The sequence below is a fragment of the Lepisma saccharinum genome, chromosome 30, assembly GCF_977018435.1.
Source record: "Lepisma saccharinum chromosome 30, izLepSacc3.1, whole genome shotgun sequence".
Lineage (NCBI taxonomy): Eukaryota > Metazoa > Arthropoda > Insecta > Zygentoma > Lepismatidae > Lepisma > Lepisma saccharinum.
In genome coordinates this window covers 34202374-34220101 of record NC_139258.1, presented here as the reverse complement: position 1 = coordinate 34220101, position 17728 = coordinate 34202374, and the positions used below count along the sequence as shown (strand labels likewise).

The 17728-nt window shown below is 37.8% G+C and overlaps 1 protein-coding gene across 3 annotated transcripts in view; it reads left to right on the top strand.

Annotated features, from left to right (window-relative positions):
- LOC145981694 (uncharacterized) overlaps positions 1–17728 on the top strand; it is a 159008-nt gene that overhangs the window by 68280 nt on the left and 73000 nt on the right. For all 3 annotated transcript variants that reach the window (XM_083115092.1, XM_083115090.1, XM_083115091.1), the window contains exons 13-16: positions 396–568; positions 2369–2508; positions 6250–6513; positions 17056–17290. In XM_083115092.1, the coding sequence (XP_082971218.1) occupies positions 396–568; positions 2369–2508; positions 6250–6513; positions 17056–17290 (812 nt within the window). The remainder of the gene's footprint in view (positions 1–395; positions 569–2368; positions 2509–6249; positions 6514–17055; positions 17291–17728) is intronic.

The window sequence follows — 17728 nt, the reverse complement described above, 5'->3', positions numbered from 1 at the left end:
TTATGGATTATCTTCATGTCCTACTTTTAAAAAAAGTAAATGTCTAAATATGCATCTTCTTTTGCACTACAGTAACCTTGAAACACACAATTATAAAGGATGTTAATGCAAAGACCATTCGGAATTTTATATCAGATCGGTAGAATACCGGTAAATTTTACATTGGTGCTTTATTGGTATCAGCCAAAATTTCATATCGCCCCATCCCCAGTAAACTGTGACAATACTAAGATAAATATTTAAAAAAAACATAGTGAATGTGTACTCACACTATTGTCCTTACATAATTTGCAAAAATGAAACCTATTTCTATATCATATTTTCTAACTCAACTTTTTTTATTTGTATAGGTTTTCTTTGAAAGTATTTTAATTTTTTGTTGCGTTTTCCTCCAGATTTTCTATCAACAGTGAAAGAAATAGCCCTGCTTAAAATTGGACATGTTGGCTTTTGGTTAGACATAATGGCAATGATACCTTTAGAATATCTTTTCCTGAATTTGATTCTAGAAAATAGAGAGAGATGGATATCATTTCTAACATTTAATAAGCTTTTTAAAGCATGGAAGGTAATATATTTATAATTATAATGTAGACTTATATTAAAGATCACTAGAACACACATAAAATTGTAGGATACATCCAATATGTTTCTACAGAAATCAATGTGTATGTGAATATAAACTTGAAAATACAGTGAGGTTAAAAAGTAACTTCCTTTCAATATTGAGAGGCCAATTCCTTCAAGCAATTGTGCCACTACAGAAGTAATTCCAGGGTTACTAGTTACTCTTTTAATATGTTGAAACTGAATTGATATTTTCTCTTATTTTTGTGCATTATATTTCAATTAATTTTATTTTCCCCAAGAAGCACTAGTGTTAACAAGTATTGAATTGAAGGTGATATCAAGCCAAGATAAAGAAAAAGTAAAGTGTTCCCCTGTGCTTTGCACCATGCCATGAAGGCATATAGGGGTGTGGAGTTAGGGCCCCACATTTTCTTGATCACGGCCGAAGGTGGCCACCTATACCCCCAGAGTTTCCTCCAGGTACCCACTTTATACAATGCTGGATGGGTGCCGGAGCCACTTCTACAGGTGAAAAGAATCCCGGTTCTTCCCTGCAGGGGATCGAACTCGGATCTCTCGCATGGTAGTCAGATGCCCTAACGACTGAGCTACCCCGGCACTTATCAAGCCAAGATAGGAACACATAAAATTAGAATGTAAATTAATTGTTTTTTTTTAAATAAAATACTATTTATTAATGCCATTACTTTACATGACATTGAGAAATCAAGACCTCATAATCATACTGTCCATTTTTATGTCCATTGTATGTTATTTGACCCATGGCTAGGCCTTTGTGTCATATACAGAAGGTTGTTCAGGATATATTTCAATGACTTTCTGTGGATACTATCATTATAAAATGCCATGCTGCCACCACCAGTTGTGTTCTATCGAACCACCAACACTGTGGACTCTCACCCTACATCGGAGTTTCCATTGTAGCAAACTACGTTGGAGAATGTGCATGGGAATCCTATCCCATTTCTCTCTCCAGACTTTCCAAAGACCAGGGAGTGTGCATGAACAGCGATGTTTCAGATGTCGTTTCAAGAGTCCGAATGCACAGAAATCCATAACACTGACAGGGAACCAGAATGTCCTGAAATGGGATAACATGGGTCCCTGTTTCCCGCTCCATCTTCTAATAGAAGTGAAGGAATGTTCGGTCAGTATGACTTGAGGCCTTGTCCTATGAATGTACACCTGTTGAGTATCCTCTCCATACAAAGGAGGGATGTCTGTGCATAAAGGGGGGTCATAATGGATGACTGAAAGTAGGCAGCATTACCCTTCACATTTTTGTCCACTTCCCTGCATAAAAAGATTTAAAGATTGAATGTATAATGTGGTAAAATATAAAATCCAGGAATGTATGTGTTTTTTACACGGTCTTTTGCAGTAAAAATAACTGAGGTTTTGCTATGTTTATTTATCACAAAAGAAAAAGTAAAAAGTAAAGTGCTCCCCTGTGCTTAGCACCATGCCATGAAGGCGTATAGGGGGTGTGGGGGTAAGGCCCCACACTTTCTTGATCCGGTCGTGAGTGGGGGTGATGTGATCAGCATCACGCCCCTGACCACCTTTACCCCCTAGGGTTTTCCCCAGGTACCCATGTCATTTGACGCTGGGTGGGTGCCGGGGCCACTTCCAACGTTTCAAAAGATCCCAAATTTGAACCGGCCAGGGATCGAACCCGGGACCTTTAGCATGGTAATCAGACGTGTTACCGACTGAGTCACCGCAGCCACTATGTTTATTTATCACAGTATTTAAAATACATTTAATTTAATTTCAGGTACCTGTATATTTCAAAAATCTGGAATACCGTACAACAATTAATATTCTTATAGTAAGAGGAATAAAATACGTTGTATATCTGCTTATCATTGAATACATTGCAGGAGCTACATTTTATGCACAAGCCTGCTTTTATGAGTAAGTAACTACATTCTATTTTAATAACAAGTTTTAAGCTCTATACACACTTGCCTGCATGTAACCTCCCCTCACACACACAGTTACTTTAATCTTAACCAGGAATTACCTTTGTACTATCCAAATTGAACAGATGTCTGCTTTCCTCACTTTTTAAACTGATAAAACAAATTACACTTGATCGCAATTTATTTCAAGAACCCCCAGTTACGATAGTGAAGACTAAACTTTTCCTATAATAATAATTTCTGTGCTTGCATTATACATATTTGAAACATGTGGTCAAACACATTGAATAGCAACTCACAATATCATGACCAAAAGATCTGTATTGAGTCCTGACCTGGGGATGAGTGTTCCTTGGGTAGAGTTGCTCCTTCAAATTCACCTATTTGCCATTCAGCCTTGTCAAATTAGCTACAATTGGCAGAAAAGTATGAAAGATGTATACGTATATGTATTTTGCCAGTTTCTGTATCAAAGAGATAGTGTATTGTACTGCAAAGCTGGAGCTACTGGAATCTTAATCCTAAGTAAGATATGGTTGATTGATTGATTTAGTTTATTTTACTTCGCGTTTTGTGCCTCTTGGCTAATTTGCAAAGATGGGGATGAGTGATGAAATGATGAAATTGATGAATGGACATTCACATACAACCAAGCCCGAGCGGGATTCCAACCCTGGACCCTTGGCGTCGCAGCGCAATGTGCTAACCACTCGGCCACAGGGTCTGGCTAAGTAAGATATGGATGTGTCATTGTATTTGTCCAATTAACTACAGGGTGATTCATAATTCCACACTTCTAGGTGTTGTAGAGGAGACTTAGTAGATCAAGTTTTGATAAGGAACCCATGTCCGGAAACGTACCATTTTGGTACTACACAGATGACAAGATCACATAATTTCACATATCCCGCTTCATGGTAGGCAATCCATATTAACGGAGGGCGACGTCTTCAGTCACCTGATGCCATGTGTGCTGCTTCCAACGTCCTCTGTTTACAATCCGGTGTGCTTTGACCTTCATGTCAGTTGCTATTCAGTCGTTGCGGAAGACAGTACAGTATGGTTGAATACACGTTTGCCGAGAACACAGACATGTTGTTAATTTACGGCGAAGCTGGACGTAACGATAGAGCTGCACAACTTCTGTATGCAGAGTGTTTTCCGCATCTTGTCACTCCATCAGATACCATTGTTGCCCGATTAGATGATGATGGAGATGTGAAATTATGTGATCTTGTCATCTGTGTAGTGCCAAAACGGTACGTTTCCGGACATGAGTTTCTTATCAAAACTTGATCTACTAAGTCCTCTCTACAACCCCTAGAAGTGTGTAATAGGAATTCTGAATCACCCTGTAGTTAACCCTGCATTAAAGCATGTCATTTTCTGTAACATGCATAGGCACGTGGGGTACACCTGCCCCTCAACCCTTTAACTTTATTTAAGGTATGAAATACATCTTGAATTATACTGCACATCCATGCTGTACGTTCTTTCCTTGCTTTTAAGATCAGCTGCAATTTTCTGCTGCACTTTGTAAGTGATGTAATATTAGAAAGTTAACGTCAGTCGCATTCTTGGGAGACAGTTGTCCCCCACGTGCCTAAATATGTAACAACTGTTTACTTCCATCACTCGCACACACCTACATGTCTTTCCTCCCCATCCTCACTAACCCACTTTCATATAACATCTGAATCTGTTCTGTGCTCTGTCTTTCTTGATTTGATATTTTTCTTGTTACATATTTAGTTCCCCAAGCATGCGACTGACTTTAACTTTATAATATTATGGGGCTTAAAAGTGCAACAGAACAACACAGCTGAGTTCAGAACAAAGATAAAGAAAGAACGTTGTTACCCTGTCCCCATGTCAGGGCAACAGTGTTTTTTTTCTTATTGAAATATTTATTAATATGTTAATTAATTAGGTAATTAACATTCGGATACGACATGTATATACTTCAAATTTTACGTTAATTAAACTTATAGAAAATACCCAAAATTTCCGTTTTTAATTTCACAGATGTTGGACAAGGTAATTTTAACCCCTGATCAAAAAGGTTTTGTAAAGGTTATCCGTTGTCTCGTGTTGTTAATTATATAATTTTGTTGACTTGTAGCAACCCACGTGCATTGTCGTACAAAGAAAGATAACCCCTAGACAAATCAGAGCCGAGTACGAAGTGTATCAAACCTCGAGTGCGGAGGTTAAGTGTGTGGTGGGGGGGACAAAAGCATCTTTGTGCAGTGTTGCAATCTCACAATGAATATCGATGGGGGACACCTGTACCCCACATGCTTAACGGAGGATTAATCAGGTCATCATCCACCCTCATCATTGCAATTAATCTGAGAGGGAAACATGACCAACATAGCAATTAATCAATTATAAATGGTATGTGACACAAATAAGTAAAAAAAAAAATATTTTTTTAGTTCTTTGTTTCACTGCGGAAACAACATTTCTATTCACTTCAAGACTGGAGAGCAATAACTTGATATTTCTCCGAACTTTGTGATTAATTTGGAACAAAGTTGTTATTAATCACAGTGCACAACAGGATAACTTCCAGTTTTTTCTTTGACTTTTAAGCACAATGGTTATTACTTTGCAATTAGAATATTAATGTTAAAGCAGCTTTTTCGGTATAATAGTATTAGTGCATAATATCTCTTGATGTTACAGTGGAACCTCGATTTTACATTTTTTTAAGGGGGCGAAGTTGGAAAAACTCAAAATACGGGAGAATGTAAAATTGGGGAAAATATTGTAACATATTGCTCTGTTGGGACCATGAAGATTGAATTTTTAATGCAGGAGAATGTAAAATTGAGGTTCCACTGTACACAATTTTTTTTTCTGCCTCATTCAGTTCTTGATTTGCTGATAAACAACAGTAAATGATCCCTTGATGTAATGCTGTACTACATATGTTCTTATAGTATTTAGAACTATAATTTCTGGATGGCATGAAACTAATAGAAAACTTTCTCTTGTAAAAAAATGCAATATATTTAATAGTTAATTAGTTTTCTTAATAATGGTGTGAATTGCTTTTTAATATCACTAATAGTTAATTCACTATTAATACACAAGAATGTTTTAAGTGGTTCCTTTTTGGACATTTTAATTTTATTTATGAACCTTCATAATGCTAAATGATTTTACAATGATGTGATTTTAATGTAATTTAAACCAATAATTTTGCCTCATGAAAGTTTTTGAAGAAAAAATGTCAGTTAAACATTCTTATTTGTTTTACTTGTGTTTTTTGTTGATATGTTTTGTTACATTGGCTCATTGTGACTATCATTTTATCAGTAAAACTGCCAATCATTTTGTGGACCTAATATATCTACAAAGTATGTTAGTGCAAAAAGTTTCCATTTTGTTAAATTTTATACCAGTATAAAGTCATAATTCATACATGCTGATTTTGTAACAGAATTATACACAGATATGAAGTTCCTTTTCCTAAGGTGAAACCTATTCTGTCATTTAGTCATATACTTTATTGAATATTTGCAATTTTTTTTATATAGGTTCATTAGAATATTGGTTATCTGTATGGGTAAATCTTAATGTCAAAATTTAATGTCAGTCCATCATATCGTTCCTTTAATGGTTGGAAGTAAATAAGTCCCTAATTAGTATTTATTGCTTACTGAGCATTCTGCATTTTTACTAATTTCAGTGAACATATATTTATTATTGTTATTTCTATTTTCAGCCAGTGTTTGTATGACAGTTGGTATACTGTACTGGTGAACAAGGAAGTTGATGCTGACGAAATAACACCATGCTATGAAATAGTGTTTGAGCTAGCCTTGTATTTTGGTGCAATTGTACTCTCTGCTACAGGGTATGGCGACATAACTCCAAATAATATGAGGGATCTGATAACAGTATTATTCTTAATTATTATTGGGATGCTTCTGTTTACCTTCTGTGTTGCAGAATTATCTGCAACATTGGGTTTGAAGATTTCGTCAAGGTAAGATGAAGAAATTGTAGACAGATTTCTTACTTCTTACTTACCAACCAACCAACAGATAAAGGTGATACAATGCACGACTGTTGAGAGAAAGGCATTTATTCTCTGCCAACTTTTTTTCTGTTTTAGTTCATTCACAGCCCTAGGCAATGCCCTTCCCTCCTAGTTACAGATCTGTGTATTGTGTGGAAGGCAATGGTTGTTATTCCTTCTTTGGTTGGCGCTTACTGCCATAGTGCAGGCAGTCTCTGACACTGGGGCTGATTATTAATGTTCCTCTTCATTCTTGTTACTTTTATGCAAAATACAAGGGTCGTTCAAGGTTGACTGGGATTTTCGTACGTAAAAAATCGATGAATAGCCGGATCATGATGAAACGTGCGGGTGACGTAATGTATTCCTTCGCGAGTAACTAGCGCCCGGCATGACGTATTTTGCGCATGCGCAGCAGTTGCAGCGAACATGGCGTCAAGCAGTGTGTCTGTGGCTGTGGAGCAGCGGTGTGTAATCAAATTTCTTGTGAAGGAGAAAGTGAAACCAGCTGAGATTTTCAGACGATTGCAAGCACAGTATGGTGAACAAATGATGTCGCGGACAAGAGTGTACGAATGGTGTGAGCAGTTTCGCGAAGGACGGGAGCTGGTGACAAATGAAGCACATGGACACATTCGCCCGACTGCAGTCACACCAGTGAATATCGCACCTGTTGAGCAAATGATTCTTGAGAACCGGCGAGTAACAGTACGGGATATTGCTGCCGAGGTGAATATCAGTGTCGGGAGTGTTGAGACAATCATTCACGACCACTTACGCTTCCGCAAAATCTGTGCAAGGTGGGTTCCCCGCCAGCTGACATTCAATCAGAAGTGGACACGCAGGACGGTCTGTGAACAGCTTCTGAATCGGTTTCGAGCAGAAGGTGATGAATTGTTGCAATCCATCATCACGTGTGATGAAACATGGTTGCACAATTCAACCCCAGAGACCAAAAGACGCAGCATGGAGTGGCGGCATAAAGGTTCCCCGCCCCCCAAGAAAAACAAAACGCAGCCGTCCGCTGAAAAGATCATGGCAAGTGTCTTCTGGGACATGAAGGGCGTTATCCATGTGGATTTTCTGGACAAAGGGAGCACGATTAATGCCCTGTATTACTCCACATTGTTGAGTGGTGCTGTACGAAAGTCCATTCGCAAGAAAAGACCTGGGATGTTGTCTGGAAATGTCATTCTTCTCCATGACAATGCCCGCCCTCACACGGCCAATGTGACAACAACAACTCTGGCCGACATGCACTGGGAAGTTCTTCCCCATCCCCCCTACAGTCCGGATTTAGCCCCCAGTGATTATCATTTGTTTGCACCCCTTAAAGACCATCTGGGAGGGAAGAAATTCATGACAGACGAAGCACTGCGGAGCGATGTCCTCCAGTGGCTACGACAACAACCAAGCTCTTTCTACGCCAAAGGAATTCGGGAGCTGCCAGAACGATGGCAATGGTGCCTTGGCGCGCACGGAGAATACTTTGAAAAACTGACATAGTTTGGTGTTTCTTCCTCTACCTATTTCCTCTGCAGAAATAAAAGTCCCGGTCAACCTTGAACGACCCTTGTATACGAAAGATCACTACACTTCACTGTATTTAGATCAAATTGTTGCTAAAGATAAAATTTTGTATTTTTAAATTTTGAATTGATGTTTATGGGCATAACTACAGAGGGTCCAAATTATATGAGAGTGTTAAGATTTAAGAGGGTTGTTAATGAAAGTGGGACTAAAAACTCCTGCTCTATGAAGGCTTTTGTATAAGGAATTACAATGATTATTTCTAAGTGGACATTGAAAAAACAACCAATGGCTCATCACTCATTGGTTACAACAACACTATTGAACTGAATTCTTTTCAATAACAAGAGGCTGCAACTATGCTGTAAAGGGAGCCTATATTGAAGAGGTAAAACACGTTGTCCTTCTACTATAACACCATTAAGCCTTCTTTCCATTATTATGAAAAAATATAAATATGCTGACCAAGGCAGTAATTTATTTTATTAAAAACATAAACTAAACGTAACGTTTCAACCTTCTAGCAAGGTCTTCATCAGACTCTGTATCAAGTACAAAAGTAACAAGATACCAAATACACCAATATACACAAAACATTACTCCCTCGGGACTAATAGAAAGTTGTTTTGGAACTTTCTAGCAGGTGGCTTTCACTATACTTTCACCTAAAAGGCGAAAAATATATACTTTCATATAGGATGTGGATTGGGCTTTATATATCACGCTCTTTTTCCTTCATTTTCTTCCTTCTCCTCTCCTCTTTCTCTCTTGTCCTTTCCACTCTTTCTAACACTTTCTTCCATTCTTTGTTTAACTTCAGTCCCCCATTCCAGTTCATTGTGTCTTCTTCACCTTTCTTCTCTATTTCCTTGGCTTCCTTCCATTTTCTCACTACATTCTCTTCTCCTTTCCTATCTGCTTAGCCTCATCCCACTCTATGTCATGTCCTGTTTCTCTCGTGTGTTTAAATATCGCATTTCTCTCTCTCTTAAGTCGTACATCATCCCTATGTTGTTTCAACCTATCTTTCAGTCTCTTTTTCGTTTCTCCTATGTACACACTCTGACATTCTTTACATTTTACTTCGTAGATAATCCCTTCCTCTTCCTCTTCTCTGTTTTCCTTTTTCTTGTTTGCATTCTTCGCTATTCCTAAGATGCTTCTCCCTCCCTTCCTGTAAGTTTTAATGCCCACTTTCCTAAGCACTTTGCATATCTTTTCTGTGGTCTCCCCCATACTCCTTATTCCAAACCACCTCTCTTTTTCTTTCTCTTCATCTTTTTCTTTCTCTTCCAATTCTCCCCTTCCTCTTTTCTTCCTTCTTCTGTTTATGTCCAGTCTATCCTGCTTCTCATAGCCATTCTTTTCCAGCTGTTTCCATAGGCTATTTATTTTGCCTTCTTTTTCACATTCCTTCGTGCATATTTTCGTTATTCTGTCCTCCATATTCTTTATGAAATTTCTTTTTGTCACCTCACTTACATCACTTCTTTTGTGGCAGAATACCCCTGCTGCACACTTCTTCTGATGCCAAGTGGTTTCAATTTCTTCTCCTCTCTTCCTTTTCATCAATATATCAAGGTAGCTTAACTTGCCTTCTTCTTCTATTTCAAGTTCCAATAAAATCCCTCTTTCTTCATCTTGTATTTCTTTGGCAAAAATGTCAAGCTGCCTCTTTGTTCCCTTCCATATGCCAAAACAATCGTCCACATATCTGCAAAACAAAATTATTTTGTCACCTCCTTTTTCTATCACTTTCTTTTCCCATTCATTCATAACCAATTCAGCCAATGCTGGGCTTAGGCTAGAACCTATATTCAGTCCTTCACTCATTAACATTATTTTATCTCCCATTATACTGTAACCGTTATTCCAAATGGTTTCCAGCGCCTTCACTACCCTTTCACTATCCAATTCTCCTATAATTTCCTTTCCCATTCTCTTTTTAATAATGTCCAAAACGTGTTCCCTCTTGATGCTTGGGAACATACTTTTTACATCTAAGCTAAACATTGTCGTCTTCATCTCATTTAACTTAAGTCCTTTTATGAGGTCTACTACAGGGAGGTTATTTCAGTCGTTCACCGCCAGAGTGACGGCCGTTCCGCGGACTCTTCATGCAACAGGTCCCAGCAAATTGCGTTCAGGAAGTCCGTAACAGAAACCGCTTGTTTTGTAATGTTTCCACTTTTCACAATTACAGTTACAATTACAATTGAAATAAGCACGTACCTTGTTGCACGGATGCAGGAAAAGGTGTCCTCCCAAATACAAATATTTCTGGCACCTTATTTCTGACATCTAATCTTAGATTAGACATCGCTACTTTATTCTCAGTTGTCGCGACAGCGCCTGCAGCTTATCGGGGGTTGGGTGAGTTGTCAGCCGCGAGAGGGCGCTTCATACTGCACGTGTCGGCAGTGATGCCAACCGTAGGGACATGTCCCTACGCATAGGGACTTTTCACTAAATTTCGCCCACGTAGGAACGTAGGGACAGATTTTGCCAAATGAGGGAAAACGTAGGTACTTTTTTCAATCTTGGTAAATTACATTTTATGAATTAGTTTATCTGGATACTTTAGCGAGGAGGAGAAAAAAGAACTAACTAACAAATCTCCATCAGAATTTTGGAACATGTTATCGGTTACCAAAAAGTTTCAAGGCAAGTTCCTTTTTGAAAACATTTCCACTCTCGCGAAAATAGTGCTAACATTGCCGCATTCTAACGCGGAAACGGAAAGAATATTTTCAATGTTAAGTGATACAAAAACAAAAAAAGGGAAATAAAATGGGACCAAAATTGTTAAAGAATGCAGGAAATACAGCATCACCAACCAACATCTATCTCTTCACAGCAGCAGCATGTATGACTTCAAATAACATAATCAACAGTAAACGACTCAACGTTATTCATTAGGGGTGTGCTGGATTCTTTACTTTAAAAAGTCGTTAATTCTCGACGTTTTCTGCCTTGTAAGTTTCTGGAACTTATCGAAAGTTGTAAGTTTTTATTCTAGAAATGCAAAAACAATCACTTAAAGTGAAAATGACTTGTAAAATTCGAGATTTCCAGTGCTTCGGGAAATTTCGAACATTTCCCGTCCAGAAAATTTTCCGACTTGGTCGGGAAATTGCAAATTTTTCAGTCCCGAATGTCGGGATTTAAAAAAATTACCGTCCCGATCCCGTCCCGACCCAAAAAATTCTGTCCAGCACACCCCTATTATTCATTAAGGCAAGAATTTACAATACCGGACCCTTCTGTAATTTCTATGCTACGTCTTATACTCACGAAATAATTATTCGTGATTATTTATCTCAAGTTAACATGTTGAGGTGAGGGGGAAAAAATGTTCATTAACGTGTAGAAGTTGTAAAATAAGCTTTTCAATTCTCGCAATGATTCTCCGTATACAAGTATGGTAGCCATATTTGTTGATATGAACAAATTAAAATTAGTTACGCTGTCTACAGCGTTGCCACACTGTTGATTTCATACTTGGAGAGCATGGATCGTGTAAGAATGGCGGAAGAGAACAGTAAAAAAGTTGTTAATGTTGTACAGATTGTTAGGTGGAGTGTGCAGGAGGATGGCTGTGGGCTAATTAATAAACTTATGGATTTCAGTATATTGCCCAAAGAACGTGCTTACATGTGACAGCGACAATCACGATGTAGAAGAACTGATTTGATTACAGGTAAATTTGGCAACAGTACATCAATCATAAAATTGCAGGATACGAAAATGGCGTCTTCGATGATGAACGTTTGCCGTTAAAGTGCTACGAAAATAATATTTTTTATCGGTTCGTAATCACAATTACCGCAAAACCATTCAGGAATAGCCCCACTGACCATTCTCGGTAAGTTTAGGTTAAGTTAGGTTAGGCAAACATAGTTAAAATTTGGGCTCGAAAAAAACATGCACGGGTAGCCCAACAAACCATTGACGGATAGCCCCACGAACCATTCAGGTACGGTTAGGTTAGGTTAGGATAGGCAAACATAGTTAAAATTTGGGGTCGTAGTAATATCAGGAATGTATATTTCGTTTTTTAAGTATTGGAAACACAAAATCTTCCGGTAAATAATAAGCAATCGTGCCGATCGCGGACCACTCAATGTCACTTATTTTGCAATTTCTACACGTGACCCCCCAAATTTTAACTTCAAATTCGTGATTAGGAGGCCTCAATTAGTGAGTATGCGAAATATTACAAAAAATCGGGGAGAGGTCCTGTATTGTAAATTCGCTCCTTCATTAATTGTGGAAGCACCGAGCAGAAAGATTTGGTAAGTAAATGTGTATATTTTATCTTCTGTTTGCATGCTCATGAGGTGTTTTTTTTTAGTCACTTTACTTGGCGTAGGGACATTTGGTCAGTTGTAGGGACATTTTGACTACGTCTGTAGGGACATTGCCGAAAAATGGTTAGCAACACTGTCGGCTACCAGACTTCAGTGTACGTTCATGTTCACTTCTGTTCATTTATCAGTACGCGTGTTGCTTATACTGTGTTATTGTAATGTGCTTACTCGTGGCCAGTGCTTTATTGTGTGTTAATTGTTATTCATTCATTACTTATGTCGTTAAACAAATATAGTCTTGAACATAGAGTTTTTATGTACGATAATTACGTGAAAACGAATTCTTGCAGAAAAGTGGTCATGGATTACGATAGACAGGATCTCTTGAACCTAAGAAACGTATTGTATTGCTGTTGAAGGAAGTCATTTTCAACATCTCTTATAACACAGGAGGTTAGTGATCATCATTATTATTACTTTTAAATATCATTTTACGCTTTCGGTTTGCTTTATGCGCCGGGATGCTGTCTTCCCTTTCTGTCAACTGAGGATAAAGTAGCGATGTCTAATCTAAGATTAGATGTCAGAAATAAGGTGCCGGAAATATTTGTATTTGGGAGGACACCTTTTCCTGCATCCGTGCGACAAGGTACGTGCTTATTTCAATTGTAATTGTAACTGTAATTGTGAAAAGTGGAAACATTACAAAACAAGCGGTTTCTGTTACGGACTTCCTGAACGCAATTTGCCGGGACCTGTTGCATGAAGAGTCCACGGAACGGCCGTCACGCTGGCGGTGAACGACTAAAATAACCTCCCTGTACTTGCTCACTGTTCTTAACTGCTCTGCTTTCTTGCTGTGTTACTAACACTTCAATAACTTTCTTTAATTTCTTTTCCAAGGGTTCCAAAAGAGGAGAAGGAAGAAAATGAAGGAAAAAGAGCGTGATATATAAAGCCCAATCCACATCCTATATGAAAGTATATATTTTTCGCCTTTTAGGTGAAAGTATAGTGAAAGCCACCTGCTAGAAAGTTCCAAAACAACTTTCTATTAGTCCGGAGGGAGTAATGTTTTGTGTATATAATGCCCTGTTTTTGGTATCTTGTTACTTTTGTACTTGATACAGAGTCTGATGAAGACCTTGCTAGAAGGTTGAAACGTTACGTTTAGTTTATGTTTTTAATAAAATAAATTACTGCCTTGGTCAGCATATTTATATTTGTCCTTCTACTGTTTTTCTATCACAAGACAGAAGCATTAGTGAATACATAATGTTACTATGGACAGAGTTTGTTATCATTATTAGCTACAAAATCTTAGAAATGTGATTCTCTCATATTTATTTTAATAAATAGTGAAGTAATTAACAATAAACATAAACTTCCATCTATTTACAACCACCAATTGATTATTTTACAACCATCTATTTCATGAACAAAATCCTTGCAAACAAATCGTTGAACAAAATAAATCTCCTTTGTGTGAATAAAAATAAGCTGTTATTACATGACTATAAGGCCATGACAATGTTCAAGTATAATTGGCATGTATTGACATTTTATTTGACATAAAAGATTTGTGCGTATAAGTACTTTTGTGCAAAATTTTACGCACCTTGGGGTCAGTCTGTAAAATATGTCATTGGTAAAATTGTACCATAGCTAAGTATTAAGTGAATATTTCAACCCCCCAAGAATTTGAAACAAAATTGTAGCCCCCCTCATTTCAGGCTGGTGCCACTGATTCTAGATTATATATTTTTCCTTATGTGGCAGATGCAAGCAGCTCTTTATGTTGTTTATTATGCTAGAACATCATCAAAATGTTCAGTTGATCATTGTATAAGTCCACCAACCTACAGCTTAAAGCGGGATCCGAACCACTATGTGCCTCCACCAGGTATCAAACCCGGAACCCCTTGGTTACAAGGCAATGATGTTACCACTACACACTCATCGAGGCCCATTACCAAAATGTGTTTAGACTTGCATGCATTCTTATAGACAATGAAAACCGTCTCTGTTTAATGTAATGATTGCACTATTCAGAGGCCACATTTTATGTCTGACATTATTTCTTGAACATTTTTCCTTTCATTTCCTTTGCGCAGTTCTATTAGGTAATATGTTTTAGAGCAAATTAAAAAAAGTAATGCTTCCATAAGAATCCATCTGACACCAGACTACTTTGGTTTTCCCCTTTGTTTGACTCTTCACACACTGTAAAGGAAACTGTACCTGCCATCTTTAGGGCTCTCCCTTATTGCACAACAATAGAGCAACCGTACATTCTGACCTCAAATGAGCAATGCCTATGTTGTTAGGTTAGGTCTGTTAGGTTTGGTTCTATTAGCATAAATACACTGAAAATGTATTATTTATGCTAAGAGAACTAAACTTAGCTAGCCTAACCTAACAATTTATGCATTTAGCCTAACAATAAAAGCATTCCCCGGTAATGTCAGAATGCAAGTTTGCTCTAGTGACTGTCCAAGAAGGGAGACCCCCATCCTTAAACCAAACTTTGCATTTTGTTTTGCTTGGTGTGTGTGGGATGGGGGGGGAGTAAAGTGCTCCCCTGTGCTTAGCACCATGCCATGAAGGCGTATGGGGGTGTGGGGGTAACACCCCACACTTTCTTGATCCGGTCGTGAGTGGAGGTGATGTGATCAGCATCATGCCCCTGACCGCCTTTACCCCAAAGGGTTTCTCCCAGGTACCCATGTCATTCGATGCTGGGTGGGCACCGGGGTCGCTTCCAACGTTAGAAAAGTTCCCAGATTTGAACCGGCCAGGGATCGAACCAGGGACCTTTAGCATGGTAGTCAGATGCATTACCACTGAGCCACCGTGGCTTGTATAGTCAGGAGTAAATTATAATTGTTAGGGACTTCCTGAAAATACCATGAAATAAATTACTACAATATACACTCCATTTTTGTCAGATAAGTGGGGTAATGGTGAAAATGAAGAGGCAATACATGATGCATAAGTATTAGGGCGTTTTTCAAGAAGTGTTTAACAATGGCAATTTACTTCTGACCGCACCAACATGCAGGGTGATTCAATAGTGTGGGACCACCCATATAATTTGTACAGATATTACTGGACGTGAATGGAAATATATGCAATATCTAGGAGACCAACTACTACATTCTTGATGCATGTTACACACCCAGCCTGCAATATTGGATTCAACTTTAATTATTTCCAAACTATTGCATGTGATACGTTACATGGGGTACGAACAGCACCTGACAGAATGTATCCTTTTTCAGCTACACACATCCGCAAATGTCATTCCCAGTCCATATGAACTCAATCGAACCTGTCAGGTGTAGTGGTGTTATGCGCAAGAATAATACATTGCTTCAAATGTCACACAAATATTACATAATTTCAAAAAAGAAGTTTAACTGAGTGAAATTCTGTGTACCCAACTGGTACCTGCCACCTAATCCAATGACCAGAAAATTACTGACTCAGATACCCACAAAAAGGTGCAGCCTAATGAGGCAGCACACCATCCTGCTGGAAGAAGCTGGGGAAATCACCAGCTTCCTTTCAGATGCATGTAAGGATTGACTCTTGCAAAAGCAAAGTACCATCGACAAACACTTGACTGATTGTCCATGTAAGCCATATTTCGCATCAAACCACGATTTTTTGTGCACCTTGCATCCTATCTGATTTAATCCAATGTTGATTGATGTCGATCCATCACAATGTAAGCTATAGCTTTGTTTGCCACACTTAGCTTCTAATTATATAGTCTGGAATCAAAAAAGTTGGTCATGGGAGATTCACTTTTATACACTGCACTATATTTTGTTCTCTTCCTTGTAGTTATAGTGTTCACACATCTTTTGAAAGATGTTAAAATACAATTTTACACTGATGACAATCAAACATATCATTAAGGTTTTTCTTATGTTATCTTATGTTTCTCCTTCAAATTTTTGGCAGTACCATCTACCGGCCGCTGCAGGAAACATCAGTATCATGAGATCACTTCAACACTTCACTTCGATTGCTGCTTCAAACCACTGCACAGTGCACACACAAATTTAGATTAAACAAGACACTCCAATCTCACAATTGTGATGCTCATGGTGGTGACCGATAGATGCAACACCCATACAACGTTGTGGCAACGTTAGTGTGTTGACTGGGTAGTATCATTGGACTCTTCTTTGATCAAATACACCTGATTTCACTGCACTTCAAGGAAGAAACATTGATGAATACCACACAATTAACATTGGCATTCCTTATTTTTAACATGGAGTAACTTGAAAAGATTCAAGATATATTAAAATAGATTTCAGCATTTGATTTGGAAGAAAATTTCATATCTCTTTGATATGATACATGCTCCTATTCCCATTTGAAAAATTTAAGGTCAATCCAATATGGTGGACAGGATGTGTAACATGCATCAGGGATGCAGTGTTTGGTCTCCTGGATACCTTATATGGTGTATCATGTACAGTGATATCTAGAAATTATATGGGTGGTTCCACACTTTTGAATCACCCTGTATAGTATGGCTACAGGAAACCTATTTTTAGACTCCTGCAACTTTCATATATACCTAAATTATTCGTAGTTTACATTTTTAAATGTAATTAAATATTATATATTGAATTATTATATTTTATTAAAGGACTGATTATGATGGTATAATTAGTGGAATTCATCAGTATATGAATGAAAACAATATACCAGAAACTGTGAAGAAAAGAGTGTACTCATATTTGTCAATTGAATGGGACACTTGGGAAGGATACCATGCTATGAATTTTCAGCCTCTCATGTGGGATGCTACGAGTAAAATACAGGGTGCCATATTGGCATTTGGACTAGGAGACATTCTGTATCAGAGTATACCCTTATTTCAGGTAACAGCTTTCCACTTGTTGATTTTTATGTTCTATAATCATGTAACTTGCAACAGGTATTTGCCGGCATATAAGACACACTTTTCCCCTTTAAAATTAGGTCTGAAAAACAGGGTGAGTCTTATATGCCGACACTCAGTTTTTTTATTACCTTCATTTCTGGAAATTTTCTCTGTTCTGAGTTACACGGTTTCTTTCTTTTTCCTTGCGGTGTGTGTCGAAGAATATTAAAACATACCGTATTGATTCCTAGTTAGATTAGGTAAATTATTTGTTGAAAGTAGACTTACATATTACTTTATATTTCAAATACTGTAAATTAATTATAAATTCATTGATAAAGCTTTTTCCTCAAAAATGTGTACAAAAGGAGCGGTGCATCATATATGCGGGCAAATACGGTAATATAAAACATTTTGACTTTGCTTGCACAAGAGT